Source organism: Anas platyrhynchos, chromosome 2 (assembly GCF_047663525.1).
Source record: "Anas platyrhynchos isolate ZD024472 breed Pekin duck chromosome 2, IASCAAS_PekinDuck_T2T, whole genome shotgun sequence".
NCBI classification, from domain to species: domain Eukaryota; kingdom Metazoa; phylum Chordata; class Aves; order Anseriformes; family Anatidae; genus Anas; species Anas platyrhynchos.
In genome coordinates, this window is record NC_092588.1 from 50853582 (window position 1) to 50870951 (window position 17370).

The 17370-nt window shown below is 37.2% G+C and overlaps 1 protein-coding gene across 14 annotated transcripts in view; it reads right to left on the reverse strand.

Annotated features, from left to right (window-relative positions):
- Window positions 1-17370, reverse strand: part of PTPRM (protein tyrosine phosphatase receptor type M) — a 472980-nt gene that overhangs the window by 90368 nt on the left and 365242 nt on the right. For 5 of the 14 annotated variants that reach the window (XM_027452023.3, XM_027452028.3, XM_027452025.3 and 2 more), the window contains 5 exons: window positions 14386-14537; window positions 11774-11848; window positions 11522-11548; window positions 7328-7339; window positions 6382-6569 (listed from right to left, as the gene is read on the reverse strand). In XM_027452023.3, coding sequence (XP_027307824.1) covers window positions 6382-6569; window positions 7328-7339; window positions 11522-11548; window positions 11774-11848; window positions 14386-14537 — 454 coding nt within the window. The remainder of the gene's footprint in view (window positions 1-6381; window positions 6570-7327; window positions 7340-11521; window positions 11549-11773; window positions 11849-14385; window positions 14538-17370) is intronic. The other 9 variants (XM_027452026.3, XM_072034722.1, XM_038173986.2 and 6 more) reach the window with 3 other exon arrangements.

The following is a 17370-nucleotide window of genomic DNA, read 5'->3' on the forward strand; positions in this document are numbered from 1 at the left end:
ACATGCACCTAGCTTGGTGTCATCTGCAAACTTACTGAGGGTGCACTCAATGCCCTCGTCCAGATAATTGATGAAGATATTAAAGAAGATATTGAAGATATGAAAGAGGACCGGCCCCAGCACCGAGCCCTGGGGAACCTAACATCAACCTATCAACCTAACATCAGCAAAACACTAATTTCTCCTACTGTTCCCAAGATTTCAGAACAGGGCCCCAGAAGCAAAGGACTTGGAAGTTCCATGTGGCAAGGCATTTGTCTTTTAGCTGGAACCAAAAAGAAAGAAAAGCTGCAGAGGAATGGGTGGGAGTGACAGTATTCAAGTCTGTTGTGCATTTGAATGACAGGGAAAAAAAAAAAAAGGAAACTATCAGGTTTCTGTCTTATGTCAGACATCTACCTAACAGTGGTCTGTCTAAAGAAAGCAAAATCTTAAGTGGGTAACTATGGGGAAAACTTCCTTCATGAAAAACTTGCCTGCAATATTTTCTGTTCCCAAACACCAATATTTATGCTGTTTTTAGAGAGCTTTTTTTTCTTTCTTATTTTGTTTCCTGTTTTTAAGGCTGTTTTCTTATTATTCCAGATATTTCACTGACCAGCAACACACTGAGTGAAAAACTCTTTGCTTTTATTGACAGTCATCACATCTACCCGTGCGTCTTTTGAAGTTCCATTTCAATGAATATGTTGCTATGAAGACAGGATTTCTTTCATATCGTCCATTATTCTCAACACTCACCTCCAAATCCTCTTCAATTATCCATTTTTTGTGATCACCTTTGACCACAATCCCCCAAGGTAAAACTGAACAGTGACTATGACCAGGTAACCTGTTTTAAAATACTGCTACCCATCTATAATAGGTGTTAAGAAGCGCTAAAAGAAAATGAATTGTTTAACATGTATTAGATTATATATTTCATGTTCCTGACCTTGATAGGCCCTCTGAGCCTGTATCTACATAGGTATCCGTCTGTTTAACTGCAGTGATTTAGAGATTAATACAGTTACATTGGTGCAACTCCCTCGGAGTGGAGACCATGCAGCATAAAAGGGGCACAATCTGTATAGTGAATTTTGACAGTACATAACGCCACAAAATTCAGAACAGTATGCGTTTAATGATACCAGTATCAAATTGTTTCTTGACTGAAACAGCTGAACTGCCACAAAACTTTGAGAAAGAAGATGTGCGACAGGAAGGGAAGAGAAGGAAGGAGAAGAGACAGTGGGGGGAAAGGCTTTAAGGTTAAAGCTACACGAAGGAGCCTTCTTTAAACTCTGTTATCGACACACTGCTGTTAGTGACAGTAAGCAAGGCTGATCTGAGAAGGATACCCTTTGCAAATCCTGGCTTTTCAAAGGAACCTCTGTTTTTGAAGTAATGGGAGCTCAGAAGTCCCTGTCATGGAACATAATGTGGAATTGATTTTGCGAGGCTTTATCTACACAAAGTTGCACTGGTTTAATTAAAGGTGTGTTTTTAAATCAATTCAGCTAAACCAGTCCAGGCTCTTGTGTGGACACTCCGAAATCGATTTGAGACTGTCTTATGTCAACAGAGCTTAATTTGGCAAAGAACCAATTTACACTGAATAGGAACAATATTTTTTTGCTGATTGAAAGATCCAGAAATAGGTTTTAAAATAAATCTTATTTAAAACAATAGGTTTGATGAATGTCTCTATTTCTACCCTAGCCATGTGCTAAGCCCTTCTGGTCTGCAGTAGCCTACTCCAACTGCTTAGGAAGGAGTTGAATTCACTTCTTGCAGCAATGTGTTTATGGCCTTCTGACAGATAGCTATCTTTCTGAAAGGATACGGTGTAAAGCCCTGTGAAAATACAAAGTCCAAAAAGGCGGCAGGTGTAAGGACGAAAAAGCAATCAACTGTAGAGACCACTTTCATCCTCCTTTCCTATTTGTTTTGTTTCTGTAATGCAGAAAGGAGATAAGGAAAGTGTCTTCTCCATGATGAGTAAAAGCCTTCATGCTCTAGAAGTAGGGAGCAGCTAAAATAATGCACAGTTAGTGGGGGGAGGCGTTGAAATCAGGACAACGATACTCTGTCAATCTAACACTGCTGGAGCTAAGCCCAAACCTTTCCTTTCTAAAGGGTCTGGCAGGGGATAGAAAGGATTTTAAAGATCTACTGTAGACTAGCTGTGTGGAAATTTCCCAGAGTTTAAGGATTTCTGTGCAATCCCTTTCAATCATTCACACTCCACCAGGCCATAAATGAAGGCCTGCATTTGAGTCCACAGCTGACAGAAAAGTGTTCGTGCTACTTCCACACCTGAGAAACACATGGGAAAATGAGTGGTGTACTTGTTAGTGGTGTGCTGCTGAGGACATGCCTGTATTTGCTCTTGCTCTACAGAAACAGCTGGACACAAAATCCAAAGCTGCACCACTGCGGCCAAGGTCCGGGGCCTGATCCTGCTCTAGGGAACAGGAATCTCCACAATGCCACAGCAGGAGCAGGACTGGGCTGTGGGATGCTTCCCTGCTAATATTCAGGCACAACCTCTTCACTGCTGAGAGCCAAAGTGTCTCAGCTCCTTCCAGAAGGAGAACAAAAGGGCATCGTTCTGCCAAGCGCTGTGTTCTCTCGAGCCTCTCTGTACACTGGGACCTGAGGGCACTCTGCATCTCAAGTGGGCAATCATAGTGCAGAGTCGAGCAGCGACTGATTAAGTACCAGCCTGCCATCGCCTAAAGATGAATTTCCAACCCTTTTCCTTTGTGTCTGTTATGTTACTCTGAAAACTCACGTATGAAGCTAACAGGACTTGAAACTACATAGATGTGCTTAGATGGTGAACTGTTGCCCTAATTATTGTGAACCGTGGTCCTAATTATGAAGTTTTATTTTAAAGCGCTTATAACTATGCATGACACTGAGTTCACTGTATCCTTTCACTCCTCTGAAGTGCTGCTAGTGGGTAGTGTGCTACTTCACTTTCTGATCAGTTCAACAGATTTATTTTCAGAGTGAATCCTGTGTGAATTTCTCCCGATTCAAACCCTTTCCCTGCTGAGACTATATAATCCTGCCGTCTTGTTAGAGCAAAAATCATCTATGAGACTTCATTCAAAACAAATCCCCTGCCAAACTGTTTCTTCCTTTTCACCTGGACAGTTATCCTTCTGATAATTTATATGGAAAAAGTCCTTCTGTTGACTAGTTCAACCTTGTAAAGAGGACAGTATCAGTCTGACAGCAGCAAAAACAGAGATTCTCAAACATAGCAGTGCAAGAACATACTGGGCAGTTTTCTACTGCATATGGAGAAAAAAAAGCAGTACTGCAGTAATCCAGCAGAGAAAAACCTCAAATATACAGCTTGTTACGGTTCACATTGATTATAAATGATTTCCCTATACAAAGTGGACTTTTTCAAATGCAGCTACAATATTTTAAGACCCCCTTCCTTTACTAACACACTGCACCCTAATGTATTGAAGCTACTGTCATTAGTCATGACTACACCTACTGTCTGTAATGGGATGCCATTCCTCAGCTTGATAAGCTCAAAATTAAGTGATTTTCCTGGAAACTGTTTCTCTGCAGCATCATTTGATCCACTCGTTTAAAAAGCCATGTCATTGGTTGCATTATAAATTCCATTTTACAGTCTTCTTTTTTAAAGAAATTAATTGTAGCTTTCCTCTAGGCTTAATGCTGATATAAAAGGCTTTGGCTGATGAGCAAATCTCTTCCAAATACAAGAGTTTTCAATTCTATCATTTTAAAATAACAGTGTCATAAAAAACTCAAAGGAACAAACTTGTTTAAGTCAGCAGCACAAATGAAAGTTGACAAGTGATTAGCTCCTTCTGGGAATTAATTGTTTTCTACATTTGAGAGGAAAAAAATTGTCATAAGTGACTTTGGAAAGGGCCTGAAGCATGGGCTTAGAAAGTATAATACTATAAACATCAATTTAAACGATTACATATTTAAGCAGTTTTTATAACATGAAGTTGCCATGACAAAGCACAACAAACTCCCCCCAAAAAACATTTCTTGCAAAGAGGAAGAAATAGGCATGCTTGTAAAAACTCAGCAATGTATTAATAATGACTTCATCTTGAAGGACTCATGAAGTGAATACATGAGCTCCTGCCTTCAAAACTTCAGCATGGTATCTTGAGTCTCTAGGGTAGTGCATATCTGTGCCTGCCCAAAAGAGGAAACGTTGCTTGCAGGGTGGAAGTAATTTAAATGACTTCTGCTGGTTGTCCTCCTCCCTTCTCTTTCTATCAGATGAAAGAATGAGAAAGCATCTTTTTTCCTGGCTTCTCCTTTGAGAAGACGGAGTTAAAATCGCATCTGTATCACTCTGCTTCTTGCTGGCTATGCCACAGTCACATCACAGCAAGAGCCATTTACACCTGGTCCTCTGATTTCTCACATCCTAGTTTCCAAGGAAAGAAAATTTAGGACTGGGTACTGGGTTGGAGATGCAGTGCAGTTTGGACAGGTCTCTCCATAGACAAATGGACACTACTACATAGAGATAGATGCAGCCTCTGTCAGGTGTAACCTGTCCCTGGGAACAGTGGGGTGGGCTGCTGGTGGTCACTATTCATTTCCTGAACGACAGCACAGGGAACAATTATAATTATTTTCCAGACTGGTGGTATCATTTTGGATCACAGTCCATATAAAATATTAAAAGTTATCAGACTGTTTCGAGGTGACAGCTTCAAATATGCCTACAGATCAGACTCTCTAGGTTGTTATGCATTGCAACTTCGTACCTGAGCAATCAAAAATTATTTCATAAATTCTCACACACTCCTATGACAATTTTCATGATATGTAGTCCAACCCTGTGGATCAATCTTACGTATTTTTCCTCTTTGAAATAATATTTTTATGTTACTTGTTTTTTGGGTTCGAATCTACTGAACTCTAATCTTGGGGGAAACTCTACTCGTTATAACCATTATATCCTATTTGTGCATATAGGAACCATTTATATGGATAACTTCCTTAAGCTCTGAGCTAAAATACAGAGAAGAGTGGACAAATTACATTCATTTTTATGCCCTAGCAATTAAAATAACAGACCTGGTAGATTTCAAAGGTTCTCAAAACCACATTCACATTACACAAGGAACCCAGGCTGAGATCACAGAATCACAGAATGGCTTGGGTTGGAAAGAACCTTAAAGATAACCTAGTTCCAACACCCTGCCATGGGCAGGGATGCCACCCACTAGATCAGGCAGGCCAAGGCCCCATCCAACCCGGCCTTGAACACCTCCAGGGATGGGGCATGCACAGCTTCTCTGGGCAACCTGTGCCAGTGCCTTGCCAGCCTCTGAGTGAAGAATTTATTTGTAATGCCTAGTCTAAATCTGTTCTCTTTAAGACCATTCCCCCTTGTCCTGTCATTATCTACCCAATCAGAAATGTGATTTGGATGAGGAGTGGTATGCTCTTGAAACTCTTCAACATAACTAAACTTTTGAAGGCAGGTATATTACCAAAAATTTGGGGCATTACAGCAAGGTCTGCTTGTGTTTTGCCTTTTTCCTATACAAACTGACTCATCTCACAAGTAAGACTGGATCTGTAGTGCAATGATGTATTCCTGCAGTCTTTGCCAGGATGTAGTGGTCATGACATTTAAAACATAAATAGTAACAGGGAGGAACAGATTCTGTAGCATGAAATGAAGAAACAGGAGCTGAATCAACAAAACAAAACAAAAGAAAAAAAAACACACAAAACAAAACAAACAAACAAAAAAATAGAAAAAGAGATCTGGAGAACCAGATCTCACTGTCTGGCTCTCCAGACAGTGAGAAAAGGTTCAGGCAGCTCAGAAGCACAGAATACATGTTATAGCACCTGTGAATATTCTCTGAATATTTGTATACTTCCTCATCATGATGAATACCATTCATCGTGTACATCATGTACATTATATCATGTACATTCTTACATACTGTGAGAAATACTGCTTGTGAAACTCGGTATCTGAACTATCACAGAGCAACTCTGATTAGACAGTAGCAGAAGAAAACGTATGGCAAGTTCCAGGAGAAAACTAGTAGGCCTGCTTTTTCAATATACACCTTTAGGCAATTAGAATTAGGCAGAGATTTCCAGGAAATGTTTTACTTCTCACTCATCACCCTGCCTTGTTTCTATCAGAAACTTTGCTCACTTTAGATGTGATTCTTTCCATTCAATATCTTCCCTCTCACAGCAGCTGGCTTACCGGATTGAGTAATTATTTCTCCTGTTCTCCTGTTCTGGGTTGAGTAATTATTTCTCACCTGTTCAGTGGTACAGGTACCAGACAGATAAAGCCGACAGTGCAGAAGACATAATAATCAGATCATTAGACCTGACACTTACTTCATACTCCTCTTTAAATCCATAGCCTTCTGCACACTTCATTTGGGTGATGTGCTGTAGCAAGTCAGCTACACGGATGGCTGGATGAAGCTGTCCGGTCTGGTAGGGAACATCCACAGGATCCCGCTTCTTGTACGTATGGGACTGAACCAGGCTGCTTGTGTCACTGACCATCGTATGGGTTTCATCTAGGAAAAGAGTATCTCATAATGTACTGGCTCATTTTTACTTATTAACAAAAATACAAATTACACAGATTTCTAGAGGAATGGCAGAAATCTGATACCATCAACATTGCTTCTGTCTGTGAAGGCTAAATGCCAGAAGAACAGTAAATCCATGGAACAGTTTACACAGGGAAATTGCAAGACTGATTGGAATGAGGCAAATTCCATGGTTCTACAATGGAAGCATTGCAGAGCAGTCCGAACTATAATATTGCTTTAAATAATGCTAGCTGATCATAAATGAGTTTTAGATTAGGCATTTGGTTCTAAGCTGCATAGAAGTTTCACTCTGAAACTTCAACAAGTCCTACAGAACAAAAGAGGACTTGTAGTCTTAGATTAGTTAACTGCAATATTTTACACTGCAAATTTAGAGCAAATGTTTGGAGTGAGCAAAATAAAAAGATGCACAAAATGGCTTATGGTTTCATCAAGCTAGGACTGCAATGGAAATGTAGATCTGATACAACATTTGGAGACAAACTACAAGAGGACAAATGCAAAGGATCATCGTATCAGGGAAAATGTCTTGACTGGATGTTGAACATGCTTTAGGACCACGGTATATCATGAGCCATCACATTAGGCATGAGATGTTATATGCCAACTGACATGCAGGCCAACAAACAAGAGAACCCAGTGGGTTGGTTAAAATTTTTACGAGACACGTACTCTCCCAACCCTCCACATCTCTTCCGTGGGGCAAGTGGGCAACTTACCATTGATTGGCACTTTTAAGAAGATACATATCAGGAGAAAAAAAGAGGAGGAGAAAAAGGAAACAGGGCATAAGCAACAGTACTACATTAATAATTACAGGTAATTTTATGTTTGTAATTTAGTCTTTACAGTGTGATTTCCTAAATGAATCAGATTTTGATCTCCGTTTCACTGTATAAATCAACCGTACTGATACCAAGGTATCTTACCATGAGTCAATTCACACAGATGTAACTGAGATCAAAACTTACACTTAGCAATAAATGGACAGATGTGAAAGTGCACTCTACCTAAGGAAGCAGTATCAATTTCTTCCTATTTAGATGGAGTTTGTAAGATTAGTTCAGACTTGACAAGAGAAAAAAAAAACAACCCAAATTCTGAGGTCAAATTATCATCAAAAATACTTTTTCTTTTTACCCAAATAATGGTTTTATCTCAAAGAGTTTTTGATTTTTAACTGAAATTGTAAATGTAGTGCTTTGACTTTGCCAAACTACTCCTCAATGGTAGCATTCTAACTGTAACAAGGGGTTTACAAAAAGAATATATTTATTAAAAAAAAAAAAAAAGAAAAAATAACATATGAAAAGGAAGCACTAAAAATATGTTCACATTTGTAAGTTAAATAAATTATAACAGAAACTTCCTCAAATTTTCTCTATGAAAAGATCCCAGATTCTCTTATGCATAACAAAAATACTACCAAATCTCATTCAAGGTGAGATTCTGGTTTTAGTTATACAACTGGAAATAGATGTTAACGCCACAAAGCTCATATTTCAAGAATGATTTCAGGGTCTGTCAATTGATACTGATACCAAGATGTATGAAATCTGGTCCTCAGTAAGCATGCAGTCAGTGTGAACTGTGCATTTAAATCTAAACCAAAAATAATAGAGAACAATTTATGGGTACGAGTATGCATATTTCACTACTTTTCCTGCTTGTTTGCTAACCTGATTCAATCCAGAGGAAAACAGATTCATCATTTAGTCATAAAATTTGACAACTTTTGTCTAATGTGTGATAAAATCGTACTGCAAAGCACCTTGGGATGCATGGCATGGAACGTGGTATACAAGTGTAGGTACAGTATGTTGCTGTTGAAATGGCACCTGAAAACTACAAGGTGGCTAAGACACAAAAGACAAAAAGAGTGTAGGAAGTTGATAAGCTGATCATGATTTTTGAGTGGCTTATTTCTATTTTAGAAGCAGGTTAGAAAGTTAGTTTGCCTTTTTTTTTCTTTTTTTCCTCCCAAACTAGAGAAGCTCTAACACAAACTGTTAGTAACTACGATGAACACAAAGTTACCAGACAGCCTGGTCTTGTCCTATGAAAGCAGCAGTTTAATCCTTACAAATTTCTTTCCCATGAGCTCCTTTGTTTAGATTTGTTTATGTTCCTCTCTCCACTTCTTTATCTCTTATAGCTGCATTAATTCTATTTATTTTCTTTGGGAGTGATCTTTTAAGTTGTTTTAAGTGCTTTTTTTTATTTATTTATTTTTTTTTTATGGTACATTATGAATCCATACTTTTTTGGATTGCTTTTGAGCACTGTAGCATCAGCTTTTCAGCATTTCCACTCTTTTTCAAATGGTGAGCTCTTCCAGATGCAGTGCTCGTACGGAATGGGAAGAGTCTCCATCTTAAATATTCCTACAATTGCAGTTCTTCTGCTTTCTACTTACTGATTCCCATACAGTCGTACAACACTTGTACAACTTTCAAAACAACTTATATTTTATTATCAGTTGTATGAACGTAGGGCATTGAAGGCAAACTCAGCCCTGTTCTCTGAGATGCCACTCTTATTTCTCCAGTTTTAGAAATACATATGACTGGTACTTGACAAACATGACCTATGCTTATGACCTACATCAACTATAAATTTAATGGTTGTTATGTAATGCTTTTTTTGACCTCTCAAACTTTCACTTAGGTTATTAGTAAAAGCATGAAAGTTTTTCCTCAAGCATATGAAATTTTCCTTATATCTGAAACTGAGAAGTAAGATTGTTGCATTCTGCACCAGTTAAAGAGTTTACCATTAATTATTAATACTTTTTTTAAATTTTTTTTTAATTGGTGAAGTTTATAATATGCACGAATAGTCCAAAGATCTTGCTATGCAGAAACTTGGAAATGGTAAACGTGTTGTGGACTTTCTAGCAGTTTCTAGCTTTGAAAACTGAATTCAGCCATTCACCAGACCTGTACCCTTCCAAGGAGGTCGCATTGAAAAGTTTATTTAATTCTAATCACATGCTGGACCCTGCAACCTAAAAAAACAGCAAGAGCAGGTATTAACTGCAGTAGAAACTGAGCACTTTTGTTAATAGCCATATTCCTCAACTGACTCAACAATACCTAATTTGATTTACCTGAGATAAAACAGTATCCCAATGCAGTTATAAACACCTTTGGGGTGACAAACCCTGCATGAATAGGACATCACTCATAAAAGGGTACTAAGCTTTTAACATGTAAGGTAACAAAAATATTAATTTTCTACAATGAAATAACTGGAAGGTTTTCTGAGTGCAGGCTTCTGTATTAGACCATAAAATATACATCAAGCTAAATCAAGATTTTACAAATTTAGTATAAGTAAAAACATATATAAGCATTTTTTCAGTGTGTGTTTGTCTGCTATCTGAACTGCTTGCTTAGAGATTATTTCTTGTGGAAAAAAAGCTAACAAAAATTTTTACTATAATTACTACAGGGCAAAGAATTGAAAACCAAAACTAAACCAACCAACCAACCAAAAAAAAATCAACAAAACAAAACAAAACAAAAAAACACTATCAGAGAAAAATGTAATAATCCAGATAAGAAATCTCGAAGTTTTTCTCCTGATAATAGTACTTTTTCCCCTGCCCACCCACAAGGTCAGAACATCTACTGGATGAAGCGTTGAATGAATGCTAAAGCACACAAAAATATCTAACATCTCAGGCAGTTAAAAGGCACTGCAAATTTCATTTGCATGCAGATTATTACATTGTTACAGTCACTACCATTACCTTCTCCCAGATTTACATAATGTATAAAAATGCACAGGTTCCTTCTCAAAGTTAAAACACTGAAATGCACTTTGCTAAATCTGCTTTTACAATAACAAGTTTTCAAAAATCATCTTCCTAAACTTCTACCTCTTATATGCTTCACTCTACTTTTACTTAAGCCTGTTTTACTTGTGGTTTAAACAAAAGAATTAGTTTAGAGTTAGTTATTAGTTTTATATTTTTCAGTAATTTGAAGGAAGAGAAGAGGGAAAAATACTTGTAAAAACATCAATCATAGTAAACAGAGTAAATAGAGAGGTTTAACGCTGGAGTTTGAATTCTTGCTACAACACATCGCTGTATTTTGCTTTATTACTTTAAAATATCTCGCTAATCTGTTTAAAGGTAGTATGGGAAGCGTAAATAAATACAAGTCGATTACTTAAGCACTGAAAATGCAATAGTGCTTCATGTTTACAGTTTTATTACTATGTAGCAACCCCTTTCTTTCTGATATTGGGCAACACCAGGTTTTTCTAAATTCCCAGTGGAAATGCTGTATACTTTAAGTGTATGTTTTTAACCTATAGTTCTACTATTTCATTTCATTCCTGTGACACCTAATACATAATAAACTGCGTTACTGTAAGTGTCATGCTATCATTTTGCTGTTCAAAATACCATTTCTCCTCTGAAACTTCTCTTTGACAATCATGTCACAAACTGTGGCATTGTGAGAAGAAATGATAGCTGGTGGGATGGCCAAAACTGTGTTTTGTCTCATTTTCTATATCATGAATAGTCTAATTATGAAACCAAATGTTATTTTTAAGAAGTTACATCTTCAGTTCTGAGAAAAAAAATGGAAAAAAAATGAGGGAAAGTATTTCAATTGCTGCGATAATCAAATTCTTTTGTGTCACTCCAAATACATGCATAAACATTTCCTCGCAAATCCACTTGTTAAAATTATTTCTCTTTTTTCTCCCCTGACTTGCACTATGACAGTAGAAATCAAGCCTGATAACCGTCTTTAGTACTCTCAGTGTAGACAAGCCTACCATCCCTCCCTGGAGCATAAAACTACAGCTTTTTGAGTACTATTGTCTGTATCCCGAGAACTGTGACTTTCTAAATTACTTCAGCAATAAACTTTGATAAAGGGAAATGTTCTCACCTAAAATTGCAGTTGGCACAAATGGATCTGTCATACATCATAAGCAGGTCAATGCAGAAAAGGTAAAAAGAGAGAGAACAGTAAATGATTGATAAATGTTCCTGAGTTTTCTTTCAGAAAGCTACTGTAAGCAACTGGTTACATGTAATATTTATTAAATTTCCATGGAAAGGAGTATAATAACGTAATTACATATGCTTTTGTTATGAAAAAGTCTCCATAGAGTTGAAACCAAGAAAAAAAATTGGTTACCTGGGTAATAAGAGTTAGGCACCGTTGTGCTCAATGTGTTAGTTTTCATTGTAAATGAAGATGGTGAAGATACAGCTGAAAAAAGAAACAGAGCGAGTTAGAGACAGCAAAGTGATATGTGGCTGTTTAAGCTGAGTGACACGGCATGTGTGATCGACTTGGTTTAGGGTCTATACTGTTATGTTTGTTGCACTGGAATCAGGACCTAGGGAAAAGCAGGTATGTCTAGTGAATAAAATGGCTCACTGAATTTGATCAATTCCCTAAAAAGAAATGTCGTTGGATAAAGCATTTTGATCTAGGATGACAAATACACTTCTCGAATCACAAGATTAGACTGAACACTGGTGCTTTAATAAAGACATCATGGTGACAACAGGTGCTTTTGACAGAAGCTTTGATCATTACTAAGTTTACCTAATAATACAATAAATACTGTATGTAAATATTCTACTGTAGTTCTTTTTTCCTCTATTGTTTTTCAATTTGTTCAGACAGGTGGATAATGTGTACACAGATACTATTATGCCCTGAATATCACTCTTTGTTTAACAATGGTTTTCAGGCTGTGATACATACACCAATGCTGGCTTGGTATTTAATGATTTAATCATTTATAAAAGCAAAACACAATGAAACAAATTAAATTCAGTTAATTCCCTGGTATACATAGATCACATGAATTACTATTGTAAGCACAGATACATTTAACAGGAGAGAATTAACCTTATCTTTGGGTGAGATGTTCACCCAAAAACTCATTAAAGGCTTTTAAGCAAAGCTTTTTCAAACTCAACCTTAGTTGTGGTAGGTTTGCTTGATGATATTTACACAGATCAATGAATGCAAGTTTATTCTGGATACCTATAAGCAGACTAACAGGAATTTGGGAAACAAGCAGAATTAAGGAAGACAGAATCTGCTGGAAGAGAAGCAGTGAGATTACTCCTGCTAGCTTTAATCTGCTTTTTTTGCTGTTGATCTTCTACGGCCACCCCTTATTAAGATGGAGTTATATGGAAACTGGTTTAAATGATGCCAGATGGTATCATTTATTCCAAAAGTGAATATATCTGTGACTGCTTTCCTTTTATAATGTCTCCTGAGTCACTGGATGGAAAGGACAGCATGCTATCCCTTTTGGGTGTGGATGTAGAGACTAGCTGATGTCAGGGTTGCTGCAGATAATAAAACTGTCTAGATACAGAATGCAGCCAGGTTAATAAACTTTTATAGGAAGTAGGGATCCCTTAAGTCTCTTGATAACAAGGCCTTATGCACAAATTTTTCCTAAAGACTGTCAAACCGGTTCTTCTGTTGACCACATTTGCTACGGAAAGTCTGAATTAGAGGTTCTAGCCCTCAATTGGTGTAAAATATTTGACAAGCCAAGAATGTCAAATTGATTTAAGTTTGTTTACATGAAGAGAGCATGTAGTCACAAGAACTCATTGAAGCTTCTTCGGTTATTGTGACCATTCAATAACACCATTGGAAGACTACACCGTGAGGACAGAAAATGAAGTCAAACCTCTTGATCTCTTCACAAGAGATCCCATTAACTGCAATGGAATATTCTCACCAGAATGGCAAGTCAGATTTTGAAAGATATTTTCTGAGCAATTTCAAAAGTAACACAAATGCAGATTAACATTGCAAATTCTGAGCCTAATGCTGCTGAGAGAAGTCTCACTGTATAAGCCTCACGGAGTGTTTGTACAACTGAACTCGTCAAAGATAAGTTCTTAAGCTTATTATTAAGGAGTGGGAGTTGGGCCTCACATACTGTCAGTACTTGAAACAAAATTCAATCTTTGATAAATTCTGAAGATGTTAAAAACCACCAGTACACAAGAAAAAATAGAATGTTTTGTGCTACAAAAAATAAAATGTTTTGTGAATGTAGTCATTCTTTTTCTACTCTTTTTAACAGCTCTAAAAACTACTGCAGTCCTTGCCTTTGGTCATTGCTAACCTCCGGACAGGTGTAAGTCCTTGACTAAAATTCTAATACAGAAAAAAAAAAATCCCAAATTCTATTTATTTTCAGGGTAGATCCAAGAAGACTCAGAATTTTCAACAATCTCTTATGAAATTGCAGATAATTCAGCTGAGTTCTTCCTTTGCACAAGCAACAGAAAAAGCATCATCTAGAATTGGAAATAATAAGACAATTGGATCACCATTATTAAGTTATGACACTCAAAACTAAATTTTGCCTAAAAAAAAAGTAATTGAGCAGGGAAAGCATTTGAAGGACATGGGATAGCATGAGGGATATAACATTTTTAACATAATAGAAATTGGAGAAAGGTAAAGCTACAGCTGTTCAGCTGTTTCAGTAATGTCTTTGCTCTTCTGCAGAAGAAAAGGATGGACAAAAAAAAAAAAGCTCAATTATCCTTATTATTTTTAAAGAAGTCTATTCTTGATATCTGACTGTCTTGCTCATTCGAATACACACTGTAATGTGTTGCACAGTGGGAGAGTCTGGGTTCCATGGATTTTCCATGACTGAGTAATGAGGAATATTTTAAAAACCATTTGCACCTTTCTTCCACCTTCAAAAAAAAAAAAAAAAAAAAGAAAAGAAAAGAAAAGAAAAGACTTACATCTCCCATTTAGATTGTGCGTGTCCATGAAAGAGAAAGCTTCATCACAGTTGGTGCCTTGCTCAGTGTAGCTTTTATCCATTGAATTCACCATCACTGTCATTTCCTGCCGTGTACTACTCAATGTCTCTTTCCGCTTTTTAGCCAATTTTCTTAAGAAATGAATGTTGAGAAAAAGAAAAAAAAAACAAACACACAACAAAATCCAGTGAGCAAACACAGTCTTCATGTTGTTTAGACCAGTATTATAGCTTGTAAGCATATTATTAACATATTTGCAATTATTCCTAGTTTTCTGAAACCATAATTGATTTCACACTTGCATTTTTAAATAGCATCCGACAGTCTAGGGCTAGTTGCCAATGCCCTGACTTACGGCGAACAGCACCTTAATCCTTGGTGAGCACCATTGAATTAAAGTGTAATACTCAGATACAAAGTTTGCTGTGAGCTACTGTATCAGTGACTACATCTGTTTAAATACATAAATAAAAATGATAGGAGACAAGATCTCACTGGGACTGACAATTCAGTAACAATTTCCACTTCACATGCGTGGCAACACCTGGAGCTGTTTCACTGAGACAACACGTAATACAGCTAACTGCTGTACATCATACTCTATGTTTGATCCCTTACATACTTCACGCAAGCAAGTGACATTTCAAACCGACTTGCATTTCTAAAGACGATTTTCTGTCAATCTTGTCTTGATTTCAGTGGGATTAGGAACAAGAGTTAGCTGCTTCTGAGCAGGAATGATCTGTCAGAGATAAGATCTTGATTCTGATAAAATCATAGGGAGTCATTAAACTACAGAAGTGCTTTAGACATATATACTTCTCTTTTCCAGATCTGTCTGTTAAAAACCTATCTAAACTAAAATCTCACCCAGCCTCCCCCAGATCTAATTGTGCTTAAATACCATCACACAATAACAGGTCTGAGACAGCACTCCTGATTCGTCCATCAAATCCTGTGGGACATCTGTGATCCTGATGATGGATCTTATATCCATTTGGCTTGTTTCCCTGGCTTGTGACTCTGTTTCAGACCAAGCTTTTCTCCAAGTCCTTGCCTACAGACTTCAGTACAGTTTTCCAAATTCCTTCTGTATAGCATCTTCAAAGTATGGATTTTTCACAGAAACGACTGCTCCAGAGACTTTGATTTTCTTATATCTTAGTTCAGTAACTTTTTCTCTGTCAAAAACATAATGAACTAACTCATATCCATCTGCTGGAAAAGTCTTTTAAATATCTTCAACCAAAGCTACCAGACACTCATTATCTTGTCTATGTTTCCTTCCAGTTCTTGAGGTCTACTGCACCAAGCATAACCAACTGTACTCTCAAAGCCCTTCTCTTTGTTAGCTCTTATTCAATATGAAAAAACTATTTCCACCACACAAAAAAAATAGACCAGCCTCCACTAGATTTACAAACAAGCACGTGTGTTTCCTCTCACGTTGACAGTAGTACTACATGGGAAAAGCTTTCTATAAACATCCCTACAGAAAGCTCACTATTCCGCTTCAAACCTGCTTAAGTACTTGCCAAACTTGCCAAAGTACTGATATAATACCACTTGCGATGCAGATCAATATTGCATCACAGTCTTCCTATGCTCTCCATCTGTCTAGCTGCTATCTCTTACCTCACACCTGGATAATAAGCTTTTGGGGCAGGGGCCACAGGTGTGTTCTGTACCTATAAATACCCAAGATCAACAGTATCTTAGTCCATAGCTAAAAGACTTTGAAACTAAAGTCTCCCTGTTAATAGTAGTAATTACAAGCGCAGGGTCATTGCATACAAAAGTATTAGGTAATTGCACACGAAAGTATTAAGGGTCACATCTGGTCCTCAATATGCTGCTGGATTACAACTCCATTCATCAAGGCAAGCATCCATGACTGAAAGTGATTAAAGTATTCTACCTTAAAAAACTATTATAGTAACTACAATAATAAGTAGTGGTTTTGCTAATCCCAGCCTAGAAGTCACCTGCATTAGCTTGAGCCACCATGAACACACTTTAGACTGTGACTGATGTTGAAAAGGAGAGCTGGAGTGCTCTTATGGTCAGTTGAATGGCAGCCACTTGTGAGACTCAATCCTACACTAAACATTTAGATGTGCGACAAAACCTCAATGCTCATTATTAGGGATTTCAAAATTCACTAATGATAATCCTAAAGTCCAGCTAAGGAAGAGTGTACGGCTGTTGTCGAGATAATAAATGATAACAATTCACATCCTTCCTGTAGGTGAAGTTTAACTCACGATTGTCTCATTTGGAATATCAGTGGTAGACAGAAAAAAATGACTTGTGCTAAACAAAGGTTTCATTTCTGAATTTTAATTTAATTTAATGAGTTTAAATGGAAGAAAATTAAAAGTACCTTTCTGATCTATACTAGTTTACACTGACTGCAAAATTAGTTCCTTATTACTTCACAATTCATAAACTCTGAAGGACCACTAGATAACGTAGTCTCTCTACTGTCTCTTGCTTATCAGAGACAGTAAAATGTCACTCAAGTACTATCTTGTGGTTTTGTGTCCTCCATTTGCCCCTCCTTCCTTTCTAATCATAATGAATAAGCAATACAGTAGAATCTGAGGTGAGTCTATTTTGAGACGTATCTCCTAATGCATGAACAACTTAATGGAAGTCCATCAGCTGGGTTGTGAATCCAAAACCTGAACAGTGGCCAGCTGTGGCTGACATACACAGTATGGTCACTGAAACTTCACACGTAAGCCACATACTGTATTTCATGGCTGTGAAGATCATAGGAAAACACTTAGGATAATTCAGCAACAAAACCAAAGTCATCAGGTTCTCTTTAACCAGTTACCAACCTGATTTGCTATCTAGATACTACGCAGTATCTAGAAGCCAAAATGCAGTGTATAATGACCTTTCTTTGTCCATCAGTGAACCTGTGAGTGATATCTCTATTCACAAAACATACTTGTT